We start from the raw sequence: 16,770 nt of genomic DNA, 5'->3' as shown, positions 1-16,770 counted from the left end.
CTCGCTTGTCGTCTCGCGAGATTTCATCTCAAGGCGACCCAAAACGTTCAAGAGCGCAAGACAAAATTTGGGGGAGCCAAAAATTGGCTGGCTGAGGGATTCTGGGAGTTGAAGTCCACAAGTCTGAAAAGTTGCCGAGCTTGAAGACCCCCCCCCTGCTCAAGAGTTTCTGCGACAACGAAAATAATTAGGGGGCTGGAGGCTAAAACATGCAGAACAATGGCAGGGATTGAGTATGGCTAGCCTAGTGAAAGAGAAGGGCCAGGGGTGACATGATAGCAGTGTTCCAGCATTTGAGGGACTGGCACACAGAAGAGGGGGTGACATTCCCCAAAGCAACTGAATGCAAGACAGGAAGCAACAGATGGAAACAGAACAAAGCGAGAAGAAACCTGCAAATAAGGAGAAGTTTCCTGATAGTGAAGAACAATTAACCAGTGGAACGACTTGCCTCCAGAAGTTGTGGGTGCTTCATCATTGGAAGTTTTTAAGAAGAGACTGGACAGCCATTTGTCCGAAATGGTATAGGGTTTCCTGCCTGAGCAGGGGGTTGGACTAGATGACCTTCAAGGTCCCTTCCACCTCTGTTATTCTCTTCTGGTACCTTCTATCATTCTATAATTTAGCTGCCATTGCGTGATGTCAGAGCTTTCCTCCCCAAGTAACTTTCTTGGGACGAGCTACAATCCGACGAGAAGGAAGGTTTTACTAAGCGATGCCCCCTCCTCGCAATTAGCTGAACAAATGAATGTGTATGGGGGGCGGGGTTTGGAAACAAATAATTTGTGTGCGCGTCAATCTGGTAATTATGGTAAAAGGGTGCGCTGAAAAACAAAAGGGAGGCGCTCTGGGCCACCTGATCAACCATTGAGGTATTTTCGAGGCCATTCGCGCGTGCGCCTTCCTAACCCCGCCTGCCATTTGGGCGGAAGCCTTGCTTATGAACTCACTCGGCGGGCCACGCTTTCTCTCCTAGTCTTATTGGCCCGCTCCCGTATCAATCTTCTCGTCCTCTTTCCTAATTGGTCCAATCTTCACCCATTTTTTTCCCCCCCTTCCCGCGGTCGCTCCGTAGAAACTTAAAGGAGAGGAGAAAAGTGGGAGGAGGAGAAGCTGTCATTTCTCTCTCTTCCCGCCTTTCTATTGGCTGGGCCCTTGTCCGTCTTTACGCGCGCGGAAGAGGATTGGTCGGATTCGCCGGCGATCCAGAAAGGGCGGAATAAAAAAAAAAAAAAAGTGGAGGCAAGAAAAGGGATGGCGGAGCTGAGGGGGAAGATGGACGAGTGAGGCGGAGGAGCCGGTCACCGCCAGGCCTGGGCGTGAGTGTCAGCGCCTTTCCCCGCCTGACTGCCTTCGCCGAGCCCGGAGTCGAAAGGCCGTCGGGCTTCGGCTTCGAAAAACGAGTTTTGTGCGGCGGCTTTTGGCGCCTCAGGCGGCGGCCACGACGACCTCTTCGCTTCTCCCCCTCAGACAGTTGCCCCGCCCACTCACCAGGCCCCGCCCTCTGGTTCTTGACCCCCGTCTCTCTGGATAGACCCCTCCCACCTATTAAGCCCCTCCCTCACAGGGTGAAGGGCCCCCCTCAATCGTGGGCCTCCTCCCAGCTCCCCCCCGCCCCCAGAACGGGGTCATTGGGGTGTCATTCCTAGCCAGCTGATCTGCTCAAGTTTCTAGACCTCACTGAGGTAGGTTGGCAGGGGCCACAAAGCAACGGCGCCTTTAGGGTGCTGGTGGGGGGGTGTGTGTGCCAGATGTTGAAGGTCTTTCAGCAAGCTGGCCAATATTGGGATAGGCTGAGAATTTATTTTATTTATTTATTTATTTATGAGACTTATATACCGCTTTAAGTGCAAGCACACTCTCTAAGCGGTGTACACCAGTAAGCAATGTATATATATATATATATTTACATTGCCCCCAACAATCTGGGTCCTCATTTTACCTACCCCGGAAGGATGGAAGGCTGAGTCCACCTTGAGCCGGTGAGATTTGAACCGCTGACCTGCTGAACACAGTCAGCTAAAGTGGCCTGCAGTACTGCACTCTAACTGCTGCGCCAGAATGGCCACATCTGGAATTTGGCAGGTTCCCACGGAAGACTTGACCTTGCTGGAGGCTCCTGACGAATAGTTTCCTCCAATCGTGTGGAAAAGGTGGGCTGACTTGCGTGTTTCTCTTCTCTCTCCTTCCCAGGTTGCTTCCGGATAAGATTTGGCTGCATCTGCTTCTCCCCCCGACGGAAAAACCCCAGAGACTCGATGCCACCATGTCCGGGACGGTCATTATCCTCCAGCAATTTGCTGGTGGCCTCAAGAGCCGTAATGAAGAGACCCGGGCGAAGGCGGCGAAGGACTTGCAGCATTACGTCACCATGGAGCTTCGAGAAGTAAGTTGGAAGAGCCTGCATAGCGCTGATGATGTCAGCTAGTTGGGTAATGAAACGTCTATAGGAAAACCACCAGGTTCCTCATGTCAACCCCCAGCTACAAATATTCTCCTTTTATTAGCAATAGCATTCAGACTTATATACCGCTTCGCAGTGCTTTACAGCCCTCTCTAAGCAGTTTACAGAGCATTCACAACTTCTGGAGGCAGGTTGTTCCCCTGGTTAATTGTTCTAACTGTCAGGAAGTTTCTCCTTAGTTCTAGGTTGCTTCTCTCCTTGATTAGTTTCCATCCGTTGCTTCTTGTCCTGCCTTCAGGTGCTTTGGAGAATAGCTTGACTCCCTCTTCTTTGGGGCAGCCCCTGAGATATTGGAAGACTGCTATCATGTCCCTCCTCGTCCTTCTCTTCATTAAACTAGATATGCCCAATTCCAGCAACCGTTCCTTAGATGTTTTAGCCTCCAGTCCCCTAATCATGTTTGTTGCTCTTCTCTGTACTCTTTCTACTCTTTCTTTTTGTTTCATCCTTTTCTGGTAAGGATTTATGAAAGGCTTTGGATATTTTTTTCCCCCCTGCACAGATGAGTCAAGAGGAATCCACCCGTTTTTACGACCAGCTGAACCATCACATCTTTGAGCTGGTCTCTAGTTCAGATGCCAACGAAAGGAAAGGAGGCATTTTGGCTATAGGTGAGTATAGCCAAGTAGACTTGCCTAAAGAATATTGTTGTGGCCCTTGTTTGTGAAGTGTCCCCAAAATGTTGCCGTGGGCAGTACGGCTATTCACTGTGCCAGGTGCCAGCAAAGAAGCACCTCACTTACACAATTCATTTCAATTCTTTTCACTGCCCTAGCGCTGATGACACTTGATTAAAGATAAAAGTAGGCACAATTGAAATGTATCGTATATTGTTAGTTGTTATATGAGAAGAAATATAGGTAATAAAAATGGTCTCCAGGGGTGTGGGTGCACTGTAATATTTGTATTTTTTTAATACCGTTTTTTTATTTAAATTTACATGTGTTATGTTTGTATTATTTGTATTTGAATAAAATAAAATTTTAAAAAAAAGATAAAAGTAGCAGGAATACAGGGAGTCCTCGACTTAACAATTCATTTAGTGACCAAACTTACAAAGGCATTGAAAAAAAGTGACTTATGACCATTTTTCACACTTAGGACCATAGCAGCATCCCCAGGGTCCCTTGATTTATATTCAAATGCTTGACAACTGGTTCATATTTATGACGGTTGCAGCGTCCCAGGGTCACGTGACCATCTTTTGCCATCTTCTGACAAACTCAGTGGGGAAGCCAGATTCATTAATTTAACTAATTTAACAACTGCTGTGACTGACTGAACAAATGTGGCAAGAAAGACGTTTTAACAAATGTCTCCCTTAGCAAGATAAATTTTGGGCTCGTTTGCGCTTGTAAGTTGAGGACTACCTGGATTCTGTTTCCTCCAGTGAATTACCCATATTAGTCCTTTAGCAGCTCTGCTTTTAAGTATTTGCTGGTGTTTTCTCCTCCTCAGCCAGCCTCATTGGTGTGGAGGGAGGCAATGCCACGCGCATTGGCAGGTTTGCCAACTACCTAAGGAACCTTCTTCCATCAAATGACCCCGTTGTCATGGAGATGGCCTCCAAGGCCATTGGGCGCCTTGCGATGGCCGGTGATACCTTCACAGCCGAATATGTGGAATTCGAAGTGAAGCGGGCTCTGGAGTGGCTTGGCGCAGACAGGAATGAAGGACGGAGACACGCAGCGGTAAGAATAGCTACGGTTCAAGCTGTGTGTGAGGTTTTGGCACTTGGTGGCTTATTTCTGAGAAATACACAGACTTTATTCCTTTTAATTCCTCTGACATCTATTGTGAAGCCACAAATGGATGTTTGTGCGCCAACAGCCCTTTTGATTCAACATTAATGCTTTTATCAATAACTAATGTGTAATTGTTGTTGTTGCGAAGTCGTGTCCGACCCATCACAACCCCATGGACAATCTTCCTCCAGGCCTTCCTGTCCTCTTCCATCTTCTGGAGTCCATTTAAGCTCACACCTGCTGCTTCAGGGACTCCATCCAGCCACCTCATTCTCTGTCGTCCCCTTCTTCTCTTGCCCTCCATCTTTCCCAGCATCAGGCCCTTCTCCAGTGAGTCCTTCTCATTAGGTGGCCAAAGTACTTGAGTTTCCACTTCAGGATCTGGCCTTCTCAAGAGCAGTCGGGGTTGATCTCCCCTAGGGCTGACTGGTTTGATCGCCTTGCAGTCCAGGGGACTCGCAGGAGTCTTCTGCAGCACCATAGTTCAAAGGCCTCCATTCTTTGGCGCTCAGCCTTTCTTAGGGTCCAACTTTCACAGCCATACATTGCAACTGGGTAAACCACGGCCTTGACTATACGCACTTTTGTTGGCAGGGTGATGTCTCTGCTTTTTTACTATGCTGTCTAGATTTGCCATAGCTTTCCTCCCCAGGAGCAAGCGTCCTTTAATTTGTAATAATAATGTGTAATAGTGATGGATAAAACTGCTATTATCGTCGGTCCCTTTTTCCGTATCCAGGTCTTGGTTTTGAGAGAGTTGGCCATCAGCGTTCCCACATTCTTCTTCCAGCAAGTTCAGCCGTTTTTTGACAACATCTTTGTCGCTGTGTGGGATCCAAAACAGGCCATCCGGGAAGGAGCCGTCTCAGCTTTGCGAGCTTGTCTGATCTTGACCACTCAACGCGAGTCGAAAGAGATGCAGAAGCCGCAGTGGTACCGAGTAAGGAAGAGGGGCATGTGGGGTTTTCTTTCCAAAGTTATAAGCTCATTAGGTCAGTTGAAGTTATGGGAAGGATTAGAATCGCAAGGTATGTGGGGTTATCATAGATCACATCAGGCACAGCTACTTTGAGGGGCTAATATTCAGTTCTAAGCAACAGTCAATGTGGTTTCAGCAAACCTATGAGGAAGCTGAGAAAGGCTTTGATGAGTCCGTGGCCAAGGAAAAGGGCGTGAATCGGGACGACCGAATTCACGGTGCCTTACTGATCCTCAATGAGCTGGTGCGGATTAGCAGCATGGAAGGAGAGGTGAGTTCATCTGTTGGGGAGGGGGCACGTCGTTACAAAACCTTTCTGTCCTTCAGCGTGGATTAAAAACCTTGAAGGAAATGGTGACCTGGACAGCTTGGTGAATGGGGCCAGTTGGACTGAGTTTTCCAGCGCAGAGTTGCAGAAAGATACGTGGTTCTCCATCGCCATCATTCCTCTATGCCAGGGGTGTCAAACTCAAATTTCATTGAGGGCTGCATCAGCATTGCGGTTGCCCTTGGGGGACGGGTGTGTGTGGCCAGAATGGGTGCAGCCTACTGGATGGGCGTGGATGGAGTGGGTGTGGCCTACTCGGTGGGCATGGCCAGTTCTACATCATTCGCATCAAAGGTGCCTATGGGGGCCTGGGCAGGAGTGGGACAGATCTGGCAGAAGAGGGTGGGACCGGGGCAAGTGCCAAGGCATGGTCCACCGGGGCAAGTGCCAAGGTGGCCACCACAAAATTGTACATTGGCTCCCAGCTGGCCAGAGCCAGGGCCAAGGCAGCGGGGGCCGTTCCCTCACTGTTGCTCCCCACATGAAACCACTTTGCAGCCACATGAAACCACTTTGCGGGCTGCACCCGGCCCCTGGGCCTTGTGTTTGACATGTCTGCTCTATGCCAAAGTAAAATTTTGCCCAACAGAATTGGAACAATTGAACAGCTGCTGCCATTAGAGGCTCTTAAGTGGATGCGATAAGCAGTTGCTTTGAGTCCACAAGGCTGCCCTTCTCTGTTTCCTATCCTGAGGCGCCAGCCTACCCTGTTACTTGTTTGGGCCTCCCCAGTCTTAACCCTCTGCTTCCTGTCTCCATTTAGCGTCTCAGGGAAGAGATGGAAGAAATCACCCAGCAGCAGTTGGTGCACGACAAATACTGCAAGGATCTTTTGGGCTTCGGCACCAAGCCCCGTCACGTCACCCCCTTCTCCAGCTTCCAATCCGTACAGCCCCAACAGTGCAACGCCCTGATCGGACTTCTGGGCTACAGCCCCCACTCGGGAATCCTGGGATTTGGGGCGTTGCCGGTCCCGGCCAAGTCAACCTTGGTGGAGAGCCGATGCTGCCGAGAGCTGATGGAGGAGAAGTTTGACCAGGTGAGCTTTCCCCCCTTCCAAAGGCAAGGGCTTTTGAAGAGCATCCGAAAAGCCCAGGTAAGGCAGTCGGTCCCAACTGCGATTTGAACCGGGCATTTTTCTGAGGCAGAGCAAAGGTTCAAATCCAGATGAATCCCAGTTAGCAGAAAACTCCTTTGAAAATTGACTTTCAGCTACCTCTTGCTGTGATGCAAAAAGTGCGTTTTTTGTGTTTGGGTGAGATGTTATGGACGGCAGATTCTGCCTTATTCAAAGAATGACGCAAGAACTGCGTTTATCCAGTACTGCAGATTGAGCATCCGTTCAAGTATCTTCTGCAAAAAGGAGAAACTTATTTTATTTGTTATTTTAAAAGAGAAAATAAGCTTTGCCTTTTGTCTCGCTTCCTGCTTTCAAGCTGTGCTGCCTGTTCCCAGCTGACATTTGAAGTGGCTTCCTTGTTGCTTTGAGGGTGCTGCCTCAGCTATTAATGGAACCTCTTCCACTTAACAGGTGTGCTACTGGGTCCTGAAGTGCCGAAGCAGCAAAAACACTTTGATTCAAATGACTGTCCTCAGCTTATTGCCACGGCTGGCCGCTTTCCGCCCTTCTGCTTTCACAGGTAAAGAGCTGAGGTTGAGGCTGGTACTTGGGAAGGAGACACTAGAAAGATTTAGTTTCTTTTTATTTAGTTTATTATTTCTTTTCTGTGAAGGTTATATAGAACAAAATATGCCCATACTGCAGATTGGTTAGTTCTGTGTGCAGATGATAAGGGGAAATGAGGTACGTTCAGTTTGATGGCAGGTCACTAAGCAGTTGAAAGAAGGGCCCACCGTGCCACCAGCCAAGGGCCGTAGTGGCGCTGTGGCTAGAATGCAGCATTGCAGGCTGACTCTGCCCACAGTCTGGAGTTCAATCCTGACCAACTCAAGGTTGACTCAGCCTTCCATCCTTCCGAGGTCGGTAAAATGAGGACCCAGATTGTTGGGGGCAAATATGCTGACTCTGTAAACCTCTCAGAGGGGGGCTGTAAAGGCACTGTGAAGCGGTATATAAGTCTAAGTGCTATTGTTAAGTCGGAAGGAAGGAAAGGAAAGGAAAGGAAGGAAGGGTCATGATGGCACAGTGATTAGAATGCAGGATTGCAGACTAACTCACTGCTCACTGCCAGCAGTTCGATCCTGACCGGCTCAAGGTTGACTCATCCTTCCGAGGTTGGTAAAATGAGGACCCAGATTGTTACGGCGGGGCCATAGGCTTAGAGAGGGCTGTGAAGCGGTGTATAAGTCTAAGTGCTATTGCTATTTTCTAATTAGTTAAAAAGTTTAATTCAGGAAGCCACCAAACACTTCCTCCTCCACATTCTTACAGACTTAGAGGAATGACATCTTGGGCACGTGCGAAGTGTGTCCTGTTTATCCCTGATTACCTTGTTGGTTCCCTGCAATTTTTTTTTAATTGGAATATATTTGAATCCTCTGAACTAGCAGCCTGTGTTTCCTTAAATCAAGTGTGTGTTTTTAATCCTCCTCCGTTGCTGTTGGGCGGCTAGCTGACCACTACCTTCCCGACACCATGAGCCACGTCTTGAGCTGCGTGAAGAAGGAAAAAGAGCGGACGGCTGCTTTCCAAGCCCTGGGTTTGCTCTCTGTAGCTGTGCGGTCAGAGTTCCAGGTTTACCTGCCCAAGGTTCTCGAAATTATCAAGGGGGCCCTCCCGTTGAAGGACTTCACCCACAAGTAAGTGAGGGGCTTCCAGAGATTGTGAGATATTCAGGATTGGGCACCCTGTTTTAAATGTCGTTCCGAGAGGTGAAACTCTTCAAAGAACTTTCAGGCATTGTTTACCTTAAAGAATCTTTATTTGAGTAGCATAACATCGGCACTAACACAGTCGAAGCCAAAAACCGAGTTCCCCTCCCCTGGGCACACAGTATCAAAGCACAATTCCCTCCTCCAATTAACAGTCATAAATCACATTCCCCAATTAGCTTGAAATGCAGGCTTCACCTCCAGTTCTCCAGCCCCGCCAATTCTTATCATCTCTTATTTCAATAACCTTGGTTCTCACACTAGGTCCAGTGTTATTATGTCTAGCTAAACTCTCATGCACATTCCTCCCCCTCCCCCCAGCATCCTCTAACTCTAAAACATAAGAAGAAAATGGTTGCATCTCTTAACTGTTGTCAAAGCAAAAACATCCGAAGTTAGCAGCGTGGACACCCGAACCATTGAAACAATTCCGAACTCTTGAGCGTTGATAGCGTTGGTGAACACAAACGGACGTTGGGCGAAGTTGAGAGTCATCCAAAAGAGATTCCATAGGAGCTTTAAGGCTCTCTCCAGCCCATTGCCCCAAACAGCTACTTCCTATATCAAGTCTTTGGCTGGGAAAGTTCATGTGGTCACTGTCACAGCTATTTTCCCACCCCTGCTACCTGTCTAGGGAGATTCCCCGTCATCCAGGTCATGATTGTCCCAAAGGTGCTTTTTCAGGAGTTTCTTGGTTTTTTTGAAGACGTTTCTCTCCTCATCCCAGAAGCTTCTTCAGCTCTGGGGAACGGAAGGGTTTATATTCCTGGTCATTTGCATCCCTTTAGAGAGTCCTTGAGGCCACTTGGAGGTTTGTCTGTGTCCTCAGGGTCACCTGAGTGGTGCAAATGAACGTGGAGCCTTCTTGGCTTCAGGATGTTTTTCTGCCCTGTTGAAGACGGGCGCAGGCTGTCGGGGATGAGTCTGTGTTGTCTGCATTTCCAGCCAAAGCGCAGATGGCCCATTCCCCACCATCCAGTCAGAACTGAAGAGGCTTCTTGGATGAGAAGCGAAACGTCTTCCAAGGAAAAGAAGAAAGTCCAATTGCCTCCTGAAACAGCACCTCTGGGACAGCCCTGCTACCTTCAAACTGTCTGTTAAGATGGGGCGAGGATCGTTAATGTGGCTAAGTCACCGTTGTGTATGAAAGGTTTGGCTTGCTTCAAGGAATGTAACCCATGCCTCCTTAGGAGACAGAAATCCATGCAGGTGGATGCCACTGTTTTTACCTGCATCAGCATGCTGGCACGAGCAATGGGTCCCTCCATTCAGCAAGATATCAAGGAACTTCTGGAGCCCATGTTGGCTGTGGGGCTGAGGTAGGTCCAGCAGACTCTGTCTTCTGCTTTGGGCTTGTGTTTATCTCTCTTAATCCCCCGACGTTGTGATAATACCATGATACCTGAGAGCAGCATCGGGTTTAGTTGTGAGTAACCAACGTGTAATGTGTGAGCAGCTGCTACGTTTTCTCTTTCTTGGGGGGGGAGGGTTTGCTTTAGTGCCTAGAAAGCACTTGAGATTCGGGGCCTTAGGAAGCACCTTCTTGCCTGGGAATTGGGTTTCTTCACAGGCCTGGGGCTAAAATCCACGGCGTATACTCCCCTGATGAAATAAGGATAAGATAAACTTCACTGTTACTTTTGTCACTTTTTTCTGGCGCACATTAAAAACGAAATTCTGATGCCTGGTTTCAAAAGAAAATGAATATATACAATCTAGAACAGTGATGGCGAACCTTTTAGAGACCGAGTGCCCAAACTGCAACCCAAAACCCACTTATGCATCGTTGGGTGCCGGATAGGTGTGGCCCATTGGGTGGGCGTGGCTGGGGTGGTAATGGCAGACTAGGTGGGACTAAAAAGTTCAATCAATCAATTCCAAATTTGCAAGATCTTTTTTTTTCCCCGCGAGAAGTTGAAATTGACTGATTGATTGAACCTAAAGCGAAAAGGTTTTATAAAATCTAGCTGAAGGCCTAGAACTGGGGTGACAGCGCGCGTGCCCACAGAGAGGGCTCTGAGTGCCACCTCTGGCACCCATGCCATAGGTTCGCCACCACTGACCTAGAACTAAGAAGAAACTTCCTGACAGTGAGAACAATTAACCAGTGGAACAACCTACCTCCAGAATCAGTGATTGCTCCAATACTGGAGGTTTTTAAGAAGAGACTGGACAGCCATTTGTCCGAAATGGTACTGTAGGGTTTTCTGCCTGAGCAGGGGGCTGGACTAGATGACCTTCAAGGTCCCTTCCAACATCATCATCATCATTATTATTATTATTATATACCTACACACATACATGCATACAGACACATGTATATATGTATATTTGTGTGTTTGTGTGTGTATACACACGTATATGCTATATATATATGCTATATGTATATATATATATATACTATGTATGTGTGTGTGTGCTATATATATGATACACACACACACACACACATATTAATCACAATCCATTTTGAATACATAGCGGAAACAAAGTTGATACTATATGGTACAAACCTATTATAGAATCTGCTTGTTCTGCTTCGGGTACCACGAAGCTCCTCCCTGATGGTAACAAGGAGTGTTATGTCCCCGACAATCCTGCGGACCCTGGTCGAGCATCACTTACATTCTATGACCTGAATAGGAGGAAGCCAGCCTCCAATCGTCTTTTCTGCCGTCCTCACCACTCTCTGCACGGCCTTCCTATCCGAAACAGTAATAGATCCAAACTGCACAGTAATACAATATCTAGGCAAGGATCGTAAGCCTCAACCAACAGTTCATCCATGGGTCTCTGCCTCTTGTCCTCAGCCCTGCCCTGACCGCTGTCCTGTACGACCTGAGTCGCCAGATCCCACAGCTGAAGAAAGAGATCCAGGACGGGTTGCTGAAGATGCTTTCCCTCGTGCTGATGCATCGCCCGCTGCGCCACCCGGGCATGCCGAAAGGGCTCGCCCACCAGCTGGCTTCTCCCAGCCTCACCAACATTCCCGAGGCCAATGACGTGGCCAGCATCACTCTCGCCCTCCGCACCCTGGGCAGCTTCGAATTTGAAGGTAAGGCAGAAATCCAGCGGAGAAAGCCCCTGGGCCAGGTAAGGGAGCCTGGCCAAACCTCCCCATTTCCCTTTGCTCCCTTTCGTTAGGGCATTCCTTGACTCAGTTCGTCCGGCACTGCGCGGATCACTTCCTGAACAGCGAGCACAAGGAAGTGCGCATGGAAGCAGCCCGGACGTGTTCCCGCTTACTCACACCTTCCATTCACTTGATCAGTGGCCACGCCCACGTGGTCAGCCAGACGGCGGTCCAAGTGGTGGCTGATGTCCTCAGCAAGCTCTTGGTGGTCGGGATCACGGACCCCGGTGAGCATCAGGAGCCAGGGAAGAGGGTGCTCTGGGCCTATGACAGAATTGGGGGTGAAGGGCTCGTTCCCCGAGCTTGTGGGTTGCTTAGAAATACAAATTTGGAGCTCAATTTTGGTCGTACGTCGAGGATTAGTAGTAGTCTATGCAGATGGCGCTGGAGCAAACCAAGAGTCAGTGGATAATGGTCCTCCCTACTTGGGCTATCCTTTTCCCAAGCATCTGTTGCTGTATGCAACAAAATCTCATTTTAATGTATGCTGATTAATGTACATTTGAAGTGACAATAAAGCTATTCTATTCCTATTCCTATTCTATTCTATCCTATTCTATTCTATTCTATTCTATTCTATTCTTCTTTCCATGTTCTATTCTATTCTATTCCTATTTTATTCTATTCCCGTCCTCATCCCATCTGTCTTCATTCTATTCTGTTCTGTTCTATTCTATTATCTGCTGTACAAATCTGCCCTCTCCAGACCCCGACATCCGGTTCTGCGTGCTGGCGTCCTTGGACGAGCGCTTTGATGCCCACCTGGCCCAGGCGGAGAACTTGCAAGCGCTTTTTGTCGCTCTGAATGACCAGGTGTTTGAGATCCGGGAGCTGGCCATTTGCACCGTGGGCCGGCTGAGCAGCATGAACCCAGCTTTTGTCATGCCGTTCCTCCGGAAAATGCTAATTCAGGTAAGAGCGTTGGAGGAGGCCTCAAGCTCCAAACCCCGTCTGCCCTGGCGATACCCTCAAAAAAATCACTTAACTGTAGCTCGGAGGTAAATGGGACCATTTTGGTTTTTCATATTTGTCTTTGTAAGCATGCCATCGGCTCCGATGCCACAGCTACAGTTGTGGGTTTTCAGAAGTTCTCACTGTTTTTATTTATTTACATTTCCTGTTTCTTAACCCACCCATCTCCCTTGAAGATTCTTTCTGCTCTGAAGCAGAAATGATAGAAAATGGGAGACCATTCTGAGCGGGTACATTAATGTCTACTAATGGTGGATTCGTATCCCTGGTGGCGCGGTGGTTAGGATGCAGCATTGCAGGCTAATTCTGCCAATTGCCAGGAGTTTGATCCTGTTGGGGACAATAGGCTGACTCTGTAAACCGCTCAGAGAGGGCTGCAAAGCACTATGTAGCGGTATATAAGCTTAAGTGTGCTATCGATAATGTGGGTATATTAGTAGTGATAAATAACAGGTGGAGAAAATTCACAGGAGCATTTTTTGGCCCTTTGAGGAATAAGGGCATCCAATTCACGCAAATCAGCCTTTCACTTCTGAGCTGAAATGCCTTTCTTCCTTCTCTTGCTGTTAACCTGGAACCATCCCCTTCACCCTTCCAGATCCTGACCGAGCTGGAACACAGTGGCGTGGGCAGAATCAAAGAGCAGAGTGCCAGGATGTTGGGACACTTGGTATCCAATGCCCCACGGCTCATTCGCCCCTATATGGAACCCATCCTCAAGGTAAGGCGGCCGTGGGGGTGACTTTCTGAATCCCCAAACACACCCCTTCGTTCATGCGACACAGCCTCCAGGGCCATCAGCCTTCAGTTGCTCTCTTCCGCCCTGTTGAAATAAAGGCGGATTTAATGATTCATCCCATCTCTCTCCTACTGAGGAGAGAGCTTAAAATGTCCTTTCCTCCATAGGATGAGAAAGAAATGTGTACAGGTAGTCCTCGACTTAACAACGATACATGTATTGTGTCAGAGTAATGATTTAAAGCAGGGGTAGGCAACCTTGGCTCTTTTATGACTCGTGGACTTCAACTCCCAGAATTCCTGAGCCAGCCATGCTGATTTAAAGGCTAACCAGCTGATGTAATGTAAGGTAGATGATGCAGTGATAGGGTCTGTGTCTCTTTAAGAGCAAGCAAGGTCTGTATCCCTTTAAGAGCCTGAGTATAAAAGGGAAGGCTTTTGATGGAGTGTCTGTGTCTCTCTCTCCTGTTTCCTGCTGTAACTGCTCTGTGTTGGAGTGTGCTGTATTACCACATGTATGTATATTATTCCCGGTGTGTAATGTAGATAGTGTAAGATAAACCACCATTTAATACAGACCACTATTTGCTGTGTTTACTCCTGGGTTATCTTGGCGCAATAAGGCTGTGCATGCTGTGATGTAGCGACTGTCCAAAGTAACAACGGCACTGAAAAAATGTGACCTGGGACAGTTCCCTGCCCAGGGTCACCTGATCAAAAGTGGCAAAACTGGCTCGTATTTACGACTAAGCCCAATTTCACTTAACAACCGGGTTACCAACTTACCAACTGCAATGATTCACTTAACAACTGAGGCAAGAAAGGTCGTAAAATGTCTCACTTAAGAACAGAAATCCCAGGCTCCATTGTGGTCTTAAGTCAGGGGTCTTCAAACTCATCCCTTTGATGACTTGTGGACTTCAACTCCCAGAATTCCTCAGCCAGGTACGGAATTCTGGGAGTTGAAGTCCACAAGTCATCAAAGGGACTGTCAAGGACTGCCTGTATATCATGTGATCCTTTCTGACTTGTCATTTTCGCCTGCTGTCGTTCGACAGGCATTAATCGTGAAGCTGAAAGACCCAGATCCTGATCCAAACCCCGGCGTGATCAATAACGTCTTGGCTACCATCGGTGAACTGGCCCAGGTAAGTTACGCAGGTAGCCTGTTTCAGCTGAAAGGATAGAGAGTCCCTTCCCACCACACCATCCATCCCCTGCCTCGTTTCTGCCCTTTGCGTTCCGGACTCTGCTGCTTTTTCATGTACGGGTTTTTCCTCCTCAACAGGTGAGCGGGCTGGAGATGCGCAAGTGGGTGGATGAGCTGTTCATCATCATCATGGACATGCTCCAGGACTCCTCCTTGCTGGCCAAAAGACAGGTGATGACCTTGTACCTGACACATTGCCCTGGGGGGGCTGCTGATGAGGAGGGGGCTGCAGAGGGAGGCGGGGCTGGAGCGACGGCATGCGTGCCCACAGAGAGGGCTCCGAGTGCCGCCTCTGGCACCCGTGCCATAGGTTCACCACCCCTGGGCTAAGCTATTTAGCAAACGATTTAGATGGAGACGTAATTCTGTTTTCTTCTGTGGGGTGGGATCTTTTGCAGGTGGCTTTGTGGACCCTGGGACAGCTGGTAGCCAGCACTGGCTACGTGGTGGAACCCTATAGGAAGTACCCCACTCTCCTGGAGGTGCTGCTGAACTTCTTGAAAACAGAGCAGAACCAGGGTACACGAAGAGAGGTAGGCGTCCTTGGCTCTCTCCACTCAGCAGGCTGAGTAGGGGGGACGGGCTTCGGAAAGTTCCCTCAAATGCATCTGAGAAAAAGTGATTTTATCCATGTTTCATGCCTCCAAGAAAAACAGGGTCACGCGATCCTCTATCAGGAGAAAGTGTGCCCCGGGAAACCGATTGTGCAAATGTGCAAATGAATCCTTTGTCTGATGTTCGTTCCACACACACACACACACACCCTTTTTTTTTCTTTCCCTACTAGGCTATTCGTGTCCTTGGCCTCTTGGGAGCTCTGGACCCGTATAAACATAAGGTGAACATCGGTATGATAGACCAGTCCAGGGATTCATCGGCTGTGAGTCTCTCAGAATCTAAATCCAGCCAAGATTCTTGTAAGTGAGCTGAGGAAAGGACGTTCTGAGCCAGCCTCTGTTAAAAAAAAACACCCCAAAAGCCGTTGTGTTATTTAGTAGTTCGATTTAAAAAAAAAAATCAGAAATTAGCTCATTTGAGCTTGGGCGTGGCGTTAGGTCAGGGGTCTTCAAAGTTGGCCCTTTGATGACTTGTGGACCTGGCTGAGGCATTCTGGGAATTGAAGTCCACAAGTCATCAAAGGGCCAAGTTTGAAGACCCCTGAGCTAGAACATAAAGAGTTGGAAGGGGTACCTTGGAGGTCATCTAGCCCAACCCCCTGCTCAAGCAGGAGAGTCTATACCAGAGGTGCCTGGCTGAGGAATTCTGGGAGTTGAAGTCCACAAGTCATCAAAGGGCCAAGTTTGAAGACCCTTGAGCTAGAACATAAAGAGTTGGAAGGGACACCTTGGAGGTCATCTAGCCCAGCCCCCTGCTCAAGCAGGAGAGTCTATACCAGGGGTCTTCAAACGTGGCCCTTTGATGACTTGTGGACCTACTCCCAGAATTCCTCAGCCAGGCACGCTGGCTGAGGAATTCTGGGAGTCGAAGTCCACAAGTCATCAAAGGGCCACGTTTGAAGACCCTTTGCATTAGATTCTTGGAAACAAAACTATTGTACGGTTAAATTGGATTATCGGAATTAAAATTAGGGCATCTAGTGCTCTGGATGACTAGCTCCACCCTGCTTGCACCTCAGATCTATAAAGTCATTACAAACCGTCCAGTTTCGGCCCGCTTGTTGGTCAGCTGTTGTGCCCTGCAAACACTGAATGGAGAGCCTCTCCTTTGCAGCTGACTACAGCACCAGTGAGATGCTGGTTAACATGGGAAACCTCCCCCTGGACGAGTTCTATCCGGCCGTCTCCATGGTGGCCCTCATGAGGATCTTCCGGGACCAGTCCTTGTCTCACCACCACACCATGGTGGTCCAGGCCATCACCTTTATTTTCAAATCCCTCGGCCTGAAGTGTGTGCAGTTCCTGCCTCAAGTGATGCCGACTTTCCTCAACGTCATTCGGGTGTGCGACGGGGCCATCCGGGAGGTGAGTGCGCCTCTTTCTCCTGTCCCCAGAAACCAGAAATCACTTCAAATAGCAAAAATATATATATATATTAAAAAATATAGAAAGGTGGCCGTGCTCTTTGGAGAAAGAAGGGGGCTGGGACTGTCTGAGTGATCTGTTCTGCCAGCAGACTGAAGAAGTGAGTGAACATTTCCATTCCCTGTTTTGTTTTGGTTTTGTGGCTGTTGTTCCTCTTGACGCTCATCCTCCTTCGTCCTAAAGCTGGCTGCCCTGTGACTTCCTTTTTAATGGTAATTACTCCCAGGTGGAATCACTGTCCTGCCTAGAAAAATGAAGCCTGTTTAGCTGTTCTTGGCGTGCTTCTGCCCAGTTGTTCTCAAGTCTCTGTCTCACGCGTTTTGCGTT

At 48.5% G+C, this 16,770-nt stretch overlaps 1 protein-coding gene across 3 annotated transcripts in view; it reads left to right on the top strand.

The window, feature by feature from the left end:
* The first annotated feature begins 1,162 nt into the window (after positions 1-1,162).
* MTOR (mechanistic target of rapamycin kinase) overlaps positions 1,163-16,770 on the top strand; it is a 64,910-nt gene continuing 49,302 nt past the window's right edge. For 2 of the 3 annotated variants that reach the window (XM_039367370.1, XM_039367368.1), the window contains exons 1-19: positions 1,163-1,319; positions 2,194-2,386; positions 2,967-3,075; positions 3,923-4,155; positions 4,949-5,149; positions 5,325-5,459; positions 6,280-6,555; positions 7,048-7,156; positions 8,090-8,276; positions 9,539-9,667; positions 11,159-11,403; positions 11,493-11,708; positions 12,188-12,393; positions 13,052-13,174; positions 14,250-14,339; positions 14,480-14,572; positions 14,800-14,934; positions 15,189-15,318; positions 16,133-16,383. In XM_039367370.1, coding sequence (XP_039223304.1) covers positions 2,267-2,386; positions 2,967-3,075; positions 3,923-4,155; positions 4,949-5,149; positions 5,325-5,459; positions 6,280-6,555; positions 7,048-7,156; positions 8,090-8,276; positions 9,539-9,667; positions 11,159-11,403; positions 11,493-11,708; positions 12,188-12,393; positions 13,052-13,174; positions 14,250-14,339; positions 14,480-14,572; positions 14,800-14,934; positions 15,189-15,318; positions 16,133-16,383 — 2,988 coding nt within the window. In that variant the 5' untranslated portion in view covers positions 1,163-1,319; positions 2,194-2,266. Of the gene's footprint in view, positions 1,320-1,529; positions 1,686-2,193; positions 2,387-2,966; positions 3,076-3,922; positions 4,156-4,948; positions 5,150-5,324; positions 5,460-6,279; positions 6,556-7,047; positions 7,157-8,089; positions 8,277-9,538; positions 9,668-11,158; positions 11,404-11,492; positions 11,709-12,187; positions 12,394-13,051; positions 13,175-14,249; positions 14,340-14,479; positions 14,573-14,799; positions 14,935-15,188; positions 15,319-16,132; positions 16,384-16,770 lie in introns of those variants that run through there. The other variant, XM_039367369.1, reaches the window with a different exon arrangement.

Source organism: Crotalus tigris, unplaced genomic scaffold (genome assembly GCF_016545835.1).
Source record: "Crotalus tigris isolate CLP2741 ecotype Arizona unplaced genomic scaffold, ASM1654583v1 scf7180000020588.15403103151:6194809, whole genome shotgun sequence".
Taxonomy (NCBI): domain Eukaryota; kingdom Metazoa; phylum Chordata; class Lepidosauria; order Squamata; family Viperidae; genus Crotalus; species Crotalus tigris.
The sequence above is the reverse complement of the archived record's forward strand: the minus strand, read 5'-3'. Positions and strand labels throughout refer to the sequence as shown.